Raw genomic sequence first — 12,267 nt, 5'->3', positions numbered from 1 at the left:
GCATCTCACTGTTAAAATAAACAACTTGTGAGCCTCTATAACTTCTAGATCACCTTCCCAAAAACTGTTCAATACTTTCATTGTACACGTTAGAAGTTAATAGTTAACTACTTCCACCTATTCACATTAGCTCAAATGCATTCCTATTAGATTGCATGGCATTTCGACAATTAATTTCTCCCATTTGCCCAGATGATTCTGAATTCTAATTCTGCCTTCCAATATATTTTTCAGATGACACGAAGCTGGGAAGGATGTCATCTTTATAAACATATGGTCTATTGCATCATCCCAGTCATTACTGAAAAGCAACATGCAACAGTGGAGCCAACAAGCAGAAATTACAATTCTAGCCAAAAAAGCCAGGGTGGAGAAGAAAACAGCTAATCATGAAGTTATTCTCTGTTGTTAAGGCATTTTAAATTATGTCAGAAAACAGGATGCAATGAAAAAAGCTCACCTGGACAACACTCAACCACTTACTACCAAGGCTAATGTTTTTTAGCTCTTTCAAAGTGTGTTTCCGAAGGGGTGAGAAAGAGTATTGAGTTTTCGGATAAAGGATTTCATTCTTTATATTCTCCCTGTATAACAGCTTAGCACTTCTAACCAAAACATTTATTTTAAAAGAATCAACTGTCTGAAGGATAACTGGAGAAAATAAAATAATGGTTTTACTTGGCTGTTGATTAGTATGCCGTTTGCTATTTGTTGTCTTTTCTCAATCACAATAGTGTATACATGTGAACAGAAAAATGTTCACCAACAGCACAGTAAGTAATATAGTGCTGAACATTTTTACCACTTGATTAATTATTTTAAATTACTTGATATTTTTAACGTTTCTCAATTTACAATCCCAGCCCAGTTTGGGACATGCTCCAAATTCGACTGAGGAGTTCCAGTGTTCCATCTGGCTAACCACATCAACAGCACCTAAAATCCGTAAAACTGTTTTACTCCACCTCTGTAAGACATTCATACATATGTCAAGATTCTAGGCTGAGAAAACAGAGTCAATTTTAAACCCTGAATGGACTGCAGCTAATGAATTTTCAACATACAAAATGAGAGATTACTTCAGATTTAGCAAGAGTGTTAAGCTGTCCTACAGATTTTACAGGCTTTCTGCCTGTTCTTGTTCCTTAATAATTTTTTTCTATTTTTTAAACACATTAAAATTTTTCTTTTCTTAATGTATTTAACAAACAAAAACATGTAATAGAGACATTAAACAATGCTACTCTGCTGATTCACACACTTTTAAGAAGTGCGCAAACAGTAAGTTCCTTCGTTGGACATACAATACAGAGCAAGTAACTTCCAGGGAGTCTCCCAGTTTTCAGTTTGTTTTTCTTGTCAAAGAACAGTCTAACAAAAATTTTATACACTAACGTGAGAACTCAAAAATACTTTAAAAACAACACTATGCTTACGAACCAAATTTAAAATTTAATTTGCCAGGAAGATATTTAAAAGTGTTCTCCATTCCTCCTTCTTTTAACTTATAACTCCTGTTGAGCAGGTTGTCGGTAAGACTCCTCCTCCTGTCAGACTGGAAGATAATACTGAGGCCATTTCACTTGGCCAACTTTCTTAGCAATTCTCACATGATGCATGAAATACTACCGTGAGGGGCAACAGGAAACAACCCATGCTATTCCCCAGTGAACAATACCTCACAAACAACTGAAGAGGGTCAATGGCTGTGCATGGCAGGGATGGATTGCATCACCTCCATTTGAATTGAAGCACATTCCAGCCAGGCTGTGTGCACACAGCTTGGTGTCTCACCCAACAATCATGCAAATCCAAGAGCAATTCTTGCTTTTGAGTGTGATAGATTACCTAAACTCTTAAGAACGCATAAAAAAATTAAACTAAACTGTTTGCTAGTATACGCAACAATTTTTGAAAATCATGAAATAGCTAAATAAGAATGCAAAGAATAAAGTAGCAAAATAAGAGTCTTTGAAAGACTTTTTTTTTTTTTCTTTCTCTAACCAACAATTTTTCTCACAGATATCTGTAGAAGAAACCATCACCAAAACTACAGACCAGCTTCAGTACTGTCATGGGTTAGGGCTGGACTGGCCACTAACAAATGACAGAGGCTCTGTTACAAACGCACAAGGTCAAAACATAGGCAATTTTTGACAAACACGAGCAACTCTAATCACCTTATACCTCCCTTCTGTCTTCCTCTTCTTTACACGGAAAAAAAAAAACCAAAACCATACAGTTTAAGTCACATGCAAAAATACAGAAAACTCTCCTTTAGGTGATAATGGCAATGGTCAAAATACTACTCCAAGAACTCGTTCACTTAGCTGCCCTGTAATAGACTGGTTATTTACCTATGTAGTTTGAATGGCTTATTGGAACAATTTTACCCAATGAAGTAACAGGCCAGAAACCTCTAACCATGTTTTGAAGAAATTTGCTACGCAGCTTCTATGTTTTTATTCATTCTTTTGTTTAACAAACTTCTATTATCCATCTCTACCTCCCACCAAGGTCCTCACACTTCTCACTTGCCAGAAATCTTCTTTCCCTGCCAAAGTAGCACACATGTTTCATAAGACCTTTTAGTCTTTAGATGCCTGTCTTTCTCCCACCCATGAGAAACTCTGGCTGTGTTGTCCTTACGGGATAACCCAGCCAGAATCTATAGGCAGAGATGAAGGAAAGCAAACACTAGCACTGGTATCATTGTAGTGTTGTGGGTTACTCCTCTTTAATATGGTGATTTCCACCAGCTCTCATGCAGAAACTAAACACTGTTACTCTCTATTGCACATCTTTTTACTTCACCAAAGTATCCACGTGGCAGTCACCAACCTCAAGCTAATATAAAAAGCAGATGGAATGCTTTCAGAAAGGATGAGACCAACATCAAGAAAAACTCTGTGCATGAGAATCAAATTTTATGGAAAAGAAAACTTTTTAAACTGGGTCAAATCTTTGAACAAACTGCAGAAAAGAAGGGACCAGAATGGTTTCAGTTTGGAACAAACGTAATTCCTTCATGACCTATTGAATTTAAACAACCACCCCTGCTCCCTCATGGTATCAAGATATTTTCTATATTGCATACAGCTATTTTAAAGAGATTGAATATTTCCACACTTCCTCTCTGAAGGTACTAAGGACTTATCTTGGGTGCTAAGTCACACTAAGGGATGAATCATTTCATCTCAGAACAGAGCAACACCTGGGAAACTTACCTTATCGCTGTCTAGCGTGTTCTGTGAGGTTCGTGAGGCAATCGAAATAGTATCAGGTTGGCTGCTACCATCTCCCTGACTGTCCAAGTCCTCGCCGTCTCTGTAAATAATTCAGTTTTCATCACAATATTAGCACTGTGTTTGTAACATGTTAGTTGCGTACTTTTAACTCTAAAGAAGGGGCTCCTACACAGCATGGCAACAGACACCAGGCAGACAAACTGATGCAAAAATAAAAATATTCAGCACTCAATACTTTGTTCTACACTTGAAGAGAACAGATTTGTTTGCTCAAGGTCTGTATCATGTAGAATTAAGGTAACAACCAACCAGCCAGAACTATGGCAAGAAACTTGCACAGCCACTTAGCCAAAGCTAGCAAGCAGAACAGTCAGTCACACATTTTAAGCTCCATGAAAGGAAACCAAGGACCTGAATAACACATGCATAACTGTAAAAATCTAAAGTGTACTGCTATCCTATACCGCAGTTCCAAATCCCTTCTGTAACAGCTGAATATACACAAGTATATTCTGCTCAGAGACTGCTCAGAGCAGAAATCTCAACAAATTCAGTATTACAGGAAATTGGAAATTAATTATAAGATAAAGCTGGCCAAAATGACTCTTGCTTTTGTCCAAATCACTGAAAGTCATTAGAAATTCAGCACAGTAGAGGAAAGAGTACTGTTGAGTACTTGGACTTCTCTGATTATTTTAAATACTACTTACCTTCTTCCTTTCTGTTTTGTTGTTGGTGCGGTTTTGGGGATGTGGATCGGTTCTTTCAATGCTCCTTTCAGATGAATGGTCCTTTCTTGTATCACTTCCCGTATGTGTTTGATCCAGTCCTGTTTATTCTCTATACTGGATGCCTTTGATATGCAAAAGAAACAAAACCCCCACAAGGGACTATTATAGCTGAGAAGATCCACACATACAGTCAGCTAATAAACACAATAGAGGAAGGCATAAAGAATGACTTTGTGAATAATTTTTGAAAAGTTCAACAGAAAAATGGAAATTCAAGCTAGCTGTCTTCACTTTGAATCGCCAACACTAGTCTACACTTCTCAACATTATTAATATTGTTAATTTAAAAACCATTTTATTTCAATTCAGATTCCTCTTTCATAACTTGGAGGCTAAAGCCCTGTATGCATCTCATGTGAGACAAGGTGAATTGACTTACTTAAAGAATTCCACTAATAATACATTGAACACTGGTATTTTAAACTCATTTTAGGTCAATTCTAACTCCATATAATAATTGACTAACACTGAAAGAAAAATCAATTTATACTGCAATACATATGCTTCCACAACACATTTCATGTATTACTCTTCCCACTTTTGAAACATACCTGGAAGCAGAAAGCTAATTTAGGGATTGTATTTTAATAACTGCCTTCAACATATCATCTACATTTTTGAGATACCCTGGAAAAGACTTGATATCCAGCTGCCCAACCTGTAATCTGATTGTTTAATCCAATTTAACCCCATACCTGAAATGCTACTAAATGTAAACATTATTGCAGATCTAAAAAAAAATTATATATAACTTTCTACTTCTCTTAACTGCTGTCTCCTAAAATAATTGGCTTAGAATATACTATAAATATTTAATATACTATAAATATTTAATAACCAGGAATTCTGAAGGGATGGAGAAAGTTGGAGGAACAGATGAACTGTTAGGAAGATCTTTGTTTTCTTTTACAAACAAAAACATTTAGGAAAAGAAGCTAAACCCAAGGTTTTGTCAAATCTTTTATTTAGGTTTTCATGGAATTTACTTATAATTCTAATGAGCTAAGGAAGTGCTAGTTTCCAACCTTCAAAACGAAACAAATGAAAAAAATCAATTGTGGAAAAGCTCCATATACCACACAAGTTATCTAAATATCCTGTGCTCCAAGAAAAGAACAGAACAGAACAGAACAGGAACACCTTAAAGTGAGCCCTTAAATGAAACCCCTTATACTGCTCTAGCCTGGGAGGATCATTTCAGGCTGCAAAGCACTATCTGTGAAATTATGTTGAGTATTGAAACTGAACAAATTGTATTATTCAGTGATGTTACATTTCACTTTCTTGCACTCATTGACTGCTGCAGGAAAACTAATGTGAGCTCTTCTTACCCTGTATTCCCTAGGAAAACATATAAATTTGATTGGCAACATGTAAATTTGAGTGACCAATTTTAAGTGGCATTAATGAGTAATCACCAAAAATATATGTGAAAAACATAAACAAGTTTAATAGTAGATGCATTAACCTGTAAATGGGAAGGTGAACTTTTTTTCAGCTCAACACAGCTAAGAGATACAAAATAAAAGTTTCAAAGCTGACACAGTCCTCAAAATATGTGAAATCACCCATTAGCTCCTTGTGGTATTACATAAAAGTTCTCCAGTTTAAACAGTAAGTCCCAGGTTACATACCAGAGTCACGGGAAAAATGGATTTAGCCATTCTCTCTTAGCTAGGCAAAGAATGCTACTGACACCTGTAAATTCTCCAGACACAAAATTTACAGGCATTGCACACACTCTCACCCAAAGACAAGTATCTTCAGAAAAACTTGTAACCCACAGAAAGACGTAAAAATCTTTTGAAGTGTTTCTATTTCTGCATAAAAATATGGGCCATGAAACATAGCATCACCAACAAGCAGCAGTGACTCACGCATGGAACATAACACTGATGCCATGATTTGTCTGTGACATATGAGTTGCTCTGTCAGTGGCTGAAGTCTTCAAGCTATAGAGGTCCATGGGATCAAACCTCTTCCCACTCTGATTTGTGAAAGCAAGTTTGTTTAATCCTTCAGTAGACCACACAGATCCCCCTTGGCTGTCAAGACCCCTAAATTAGATATATATCACATCCTTTACACACAAAAGAAAGTTATCTGTCAGCAGCTCTCCTCTCAAAGCAGGAAAAGCTATCACTTGTTGCCTTCCCAGAAAGTATAAACAATAACTACAAGACTAAATATAGACTGTACAAGCACATCTGCTAAAATTACCTTGAGAACAATTTTGTTGTCTGAAGTTGGTGTCCTTCCAACCCATAAAGCAAACTTGCAGGGATCTCCTTCTACATGTTCAGTGACACCCAGTTCAGAAGTCTAGAATTAAGAAAAATTTGTTAGGACGACACAGCTTTTTGGTGGGTTTTTTTTTTTTGTTTTTTTGTTTTTCTCAGAAGCCACAAAGGGATGCTAATATTAACTGAGCTTTGCTATGTAAAGATTTTTAGAAGCTTAAGGCTAACTCATATGATACAGAGAATCCTTTATTCTGCTGGCAGCGGTGGGATTTCTTCAAAAAAGCAAGAGCTGCAAGCTAAACAGTTTTTCCTGTAGAGTAAAAATAAACAATAGCATTTATAATCTGAATACAAAATTGCTTATTTTACATTTCTGACTTGAAAATAAAAACCTTATAACTCTAAAAGAAGGTGCTTGGTAAAAAAAAAAAGTGTTGGCTTCTCTCCTTGTTGATTTCCATCAGGGAACACTTACTACTTATTGATTATTATGTTTTCTCTCAAATAAGATATGCTTAATAATTCTCTTGATATCTTCTAAACATCTGATCTCTTTTTTGCCAGAGACCTTTCTTAGTGTATTTCCTTCCCTCTGAAACAGATTAAATAATTCAGAAATGCCATTTCCCTAGAGAATTTCGTGGGACAACTACATTGACGATCAGTCTTTGTGAATGTTCTAGTGTCAGTTCTTAATAGCTAATTATCATCCATAATGCTTTCACTTTCCAACTGGAACATCATCTCAATCATGGGAACTGGCTTCCAGTTAAGTAATTCATGTAGGCTCTGCTCCAAAAAATTACAAACTAAGAAATATAGCTCAAACTACAAGAACCCTCACTGCAAAAAGACAGCTGCTATGCGTTCTTACATTATTAAAAGCTGTACTTTTCCCCTCATATGTATCACCACTAGGACATACACAGTCCATTACAAGAGATGCTGGGTATACAGAGCTAGAGTAAAGGTTATTTTTCTTCTTGTCTCACTTGGATGCCAACTTGTTTTGTTGTTTGGTGGTCTGGGTTTTTTTCCTAAAAAAAAAAAAAAAAAAAAAAAAAAAGCCCAACACAACACATCCACCCTTTCACCTTTGTCATCTTTTTGGTCAAATGGACTCTTCTTCACTGAAATAATTAAAAACCTGTGATGGATTTTAAACTTGACTCACCAGCAACTCCTAAGTCTTAAAAAGCTTGTAAAATACTTAATCCAACATTACATTATGTGATTCAAAGAAAATACACCCTATTGCACTGCCCAAAATAAAGTCTGAATGAGCAAGACAGTACAATATTTAATGCTGTTTATTTTTTAAAGCCCAGAAAATTTAGACACCTTGGTACACTTTTGAATATTATTAACTTTACAAGGGACAACTGAGGGACAACGCAGTAGAGGTCTGTACAGTAAGGAATGGCAAAGCAGACATACATTGTTCACTCTCCCTTTCAATGCTGGCAGGCATCAAATGTGGGAGGGTCCAAAACCCAACACAGGGACATTGACCTGTGCCCAACACGTAGCTGAGCAACACAACTCTTTGCAAAGGAAACTGTAAATGCTATAAGTCTACCTGAGGTCCAAGGGTAAGCTCATAGAGGGGAAATCCGTTGCTCACACTCAGGTGAGGAAGCCCCTGAACTGCCAGTTGCTGGTGACTGGGAGAGTATTCTGGCAAAGTTACTCCTGCTTGCCTTGTTCCCATAGCCCTCCTTAGGCATTTGCCTTTGGACACTTAACCTCTTGCCAAAGGAGTTCATTAACACATTCTTCCACTAATATAAGTCATGCCATTGAGTATCCTATGCTGGGAAAACCATGATGGTCATCATGCCCAAAGTAAAGAGAAGGACCTCACTTTTGTAAAACCACCTTTCAGAGCCACGAGGCAGGATAATATGCAAAAAAGATCTTCAGCTCAAATCAACGTGCATGCTTTCAAAAATCTGTATGAATGCCTTTTCTAAAGATCAAAATATAAGACTTGCTATAATAGTAACCTGCACTACAGGATATTTTGCCAAATAGAATATGGAGACAAAAAGAATGCTTGCGTTTTAAAAATGAAACACAATGAGAGTCTTCAAGATTTCCAGCAGCTTCTCTAGGACCCAAGGCTATTACTAAATTCCTGCCAGAGGAATTGACATGACAAGCTTATGGGACCGATTTTTCGGCTCTGTCTCCCCTCCCACGTAACGCCTTGGCAGCTGATGTTACCCATAGTACACCAGAAGTTTTTTGTATTTGAAGTTCTTGAGAGCACCAAAGAAAAGTGTGATCAACACAACAGCTGCAGCTGTGTTACCTGCCAGCTACCTTGTATCAGGAAGGAGAGCAAGTGTTGGAAATTAAGTGACAGAATACGCAAAGTAAAACAGAGAAAAAAGATGCTTTTTGAATGAACCTGCTTTACGAGTTTGGAAACAGAAGCGGGAAGGTGGAAAGAACAAAGGAAAAGGAGCTGAAGCAGGGAGAAAAGGCTCAGTATTTATACTATCTAGACTTAGTCATATACCCCAATAGGATCAACATCAGAATAATGTCTTTTAGAGTGTGATTCTGAGAACTTGTTCTAAACTTTCTGGCAGAAAAGCTAATCTTGCCTCTGACAAACGCAGAGCAAGCCATGGGAGATTGTCTTCTTACTTGGCTACCTAAATTTACGGAGTGTGAATAGAGGGTAAGGATACAAATTCCAGGGTCACATTTTGTAAAGCATACATGTTACAGATGAGGAAAGAAAGAATGGATTCCTTTTTTTTTTTAGATTTTTTTTTTTAAAATGTGAAGAAAAATATTTCCATCTTTACATCCTTTCAATAGACCATAAGAGCTTATCATTTTACTTACAAAACATTATTGTTAAGACTACCAGTCTCTGTAGACATTTTGAAATGAATTTTTCCATAACAAAGAGTTCTTGCCTTTCCAGATCAGTATGTGCAGAATATTGACCAAAATAACATGTACAGCAGTGATAGCAAACAAGCAAGATGAAAGCAGCTTGTCAACTCCTTCCATCCTTCTGCTTTATACAAATAAGCCTTAAAGAACCAGCAATCACACACACAATTAAGACAAAATGAGTCCAGCCCAATCTTGATTTTCCTTTGTCCTGACACACAGCCTTCAGCAGTTGCTTTCAGCCTATTTCTCCTCAAAAGCATGACAAAGCAGTAAACTTACAAGATTCAGTCTACACATTCTAAGGCTGATCTTTCAGTGCACTATAATAGTTGCTCAAGTTCTTCAGGCACATTTAAACCATCTGAGCTTAGTCACAGTCTAATCTAGGCAGTTTTCTAAATAGGATCACTTTTTCTCCCATACTTACGAACAGTTTACTCTTGTAAATGTACTTGCTCCTTCCACTGGAGTCCTTTACTTCTTTACTGAAAACCAAGGACATCTCAAAAAGGAAAAGGTGCCTCTCTCTTCCCTTTCGAATTAGAGTTTTTGGGTCCCACACTTGGAAGGATTCTTGAAGGATGAGCTCTCCCTGAGATTCTATATTTTCATCAAAGCCTAAAAACCCAGGGAGAGGAAAGGTTCACCACGAAAAGTTGATAATACAAGGAAATTAAAAAGCACAGCTTCTGTTTATTAAGCAATATGATTTTTTTTATCCCCAAATACAGCTTGCAAAAGATGGGATTCCAAAGGAGCCATTATAAAAACAAGACTTGATTTCAACGTATAAATGTAACTGTAGCTCAAATCTATGTCTAAATTTAGAGATCCAACTCTTCTGGCAGTATTTCACCAACAAATGACAGATCCGTCTATGTCAGCTTCTGGTTACCTCTTCAGGGATGAAAATTATTTCTCTCATAAGCTTTCTGGCACTGTAGAGAGTGAGCAACTTGCAAAGACACAGAGACTACATCAGGAAGTTCTGACATTGGCAAGCTCCCAAATGCCACCTCTTCTGGTGGTACACCTTCCCTACCACGTATGCAATGAGCACACAAACATGTTCCAATAGGGGATGAAAAAAGATGGCAGCTTGGAGCTGTGGCCATGTGATCGGCTTGCCATTGTGTCACTCCAGCATTGATCCACCACAAAGAAACAGCAGCTGGATTATTTATCTTGAGACATAATATAAAGATGAAGATAGAGAATATCAACTTCCATTGTAGTGGTGTTCTCCCAGCTTAATACACAGCTAGCTTTAGAGTTGCATGGTAACAGAAATTAGTCTGCCATACTCCTCTGCATGGTATTAAACTGCATTTTAAATAGATACTACTTGCCAATATTCTCTGAACAGAAGAGCACCATCTTTTTTGAGAAAACAACAGTTCTCACTGTTCTAAACAGGGGAACAGCATGGAGAGCATCAGAGGCCAGTTGCATCAGGATGTTCATTCAAAATCCTCCAGAGACACAAGGAGGAAATGTGCTCACTCACTATATTTGTCTAACTTGGGATGCCTCAACAATACACGCATGATTTGTTATAAAACCAACTTATGTAAAAGATTAGGATATTCTCCAGAGTTGCATTCCCAGTGTTAAAGATGATTACCAAAGCTGGTCAGCATTTATACTAACACTATCGCTGAACAAAGCATTTGGAACCGATCCTGCATACTGACCAACATAGCTATTGTTTAAAATCAGGGAAGAGGTGACTTTGACCATTCACATGACCAAAGATCACATGTCAAACCAACACGAGTTTTCCAGTAACTTGCACCATACTGGGAATTCCACTACAAGCTCCATTTTACTGTTAGAAGGAAGAGGAAAAGCAATATTGACTAAAAGCACCTGTAAGTCTTTATTCAGCAACTGCAAGGTAAGGCAGCTCTGCTTTTATCTCAAAAAAACTTAAATGCTAAAGAAAAACACTTGTATTACTAAACGTACGATGGCACATACATGCTAGCATGTCAGTTACAAAACAGATTTTGGCAGAAAGTTGTTCTAAGCACACAGAAGCAATTACATCCAACCTGCGCTGTTTGCCATGAACATGATTATGCTGTTCTGGCTAAGGCTCAGGCTAAATTGGCTTATGCTGACATTTTACTGCCAGAAGATATGTTTCATTTCATCCAGAAGTCTCATATGGAACAGGCAGCAGACAGATGTGAAAACGACAAACTTCTTGGAGACAATTATTTGATACATAAATCAGCAAAATCACCTCAAAATTTAAAAAAAATTAACAAAACTGTACCACTTGCCTGTCACAATTAATTTTCCTACACAAGTTTGCAATTTATACACCTCCAAATAAAAGGTATATAAAATACAAACCCAGAGATAAGAAAATGTTCTTCGTATCTTCTCAACATATCGTAATATAGAAAGTCATTAAACAAAGTTAATCTACAGCATATGACTGAATTGAAAAGCCAGTTTGAATCCTACCTTCCAGCATGCTGAGGTGCATGGCATCATTGGCTCGCTTTGGCACACTAAGCATCACCTCCAGGCCATCCTTAATCTCACCTTTACCTTCTTCACAGCACGTGAGCAGCTCCTGCAAAAGACAAGCAGACATGAGTACTCTCTATCATGTATTTCTACACTAATACGATAGACAACCAAATAGTACTTCTAACAAGCAACAAATCATTTTCGGCATGTAAAATCTTTTTGAACTTCTTACTCTGCCAATGAGATGACAGCATACTCTGTATTTATCGTGATCTGTTCTTCAAGGAGCAGCCCAAGCTTTCAGTTAACCACCTCTAATTTAAACAGGACCATCTGCTTAATAAAAAAATCTTTAAAAGTTACATTAAGGACAACATTTCTTCTGATAAGCACAGACTCAGCTATCGGATGCAGCCCTGCATCAAGGCTCAGAACAACGCAGCTGCCAAGTCATAAAGATGGTGGAAAGCAGGACAGCCCAAAAGGACCCACCCTGGCCCCCCTTCCCCCAAGTCAGTCATTGCTCCACTGCACCAAAGACCTCTGTACTACTGCTGATAAAATGAAACAATGTAAATCCTCTTA

At 37.4% G+C, this 12,267-nt stretch overlaps 1 protein-coding gene across 1 annotated transcript in view; it reads right to left on the bottom strand.

Moving 5' to 3' along the window:
• Positions 1-12,267, bottom strand: part of TRIO (trio Rho guanine nucleotide exchange factor) — a 247,376-nt gene that overhangs the window by 72,174 nt on the left and 162,935 nt on the right. The window contains exons 29-33 of the mRNA XM_086468999.1: positions 11,674-11,785; positions 9,626-9,816; positions 6,260-6,361; positions 3,959-4,101; positions 3,228-3,327 (exon numbers count right to left, since the gene is read on the bottom strand). Coding sequence (XP_086325125.1) covers positions 3,228-3,327; positions 3,959-4,101; positions 6,260-6,361; positions 9,626-9,816; positions 11,674-11,785 — 648 coding nt within the window. The remainder of the gene's footprint in view (positions 1-3,227; positions 3,328-3,958; positions 4,102-6,259; positions 6,362-9,625; positions 9,817-11,673; positions 11,786-12,267) is intronic.

Source organism: Leptosomus discolor, chromosome 8, assembly GCF_034619465.1.
Source record: "Leptosomus discolor isolate bLepDis1 chromosome 8, bLepDis1.hap2, whole genome shotgun sequence".
NCBI classification, from domain to species: Eukaryota; Metazoa; Chordata; class Aves; order Leptosomiformes; family Leptosomidae; genus Leptosomus; species Leptosomus discolor.
The sequence above is the reverse complement of the archived record's forward strand: the minus strand, read 5'-3'. Positions and strand labels throughout refer to the sequence as shown.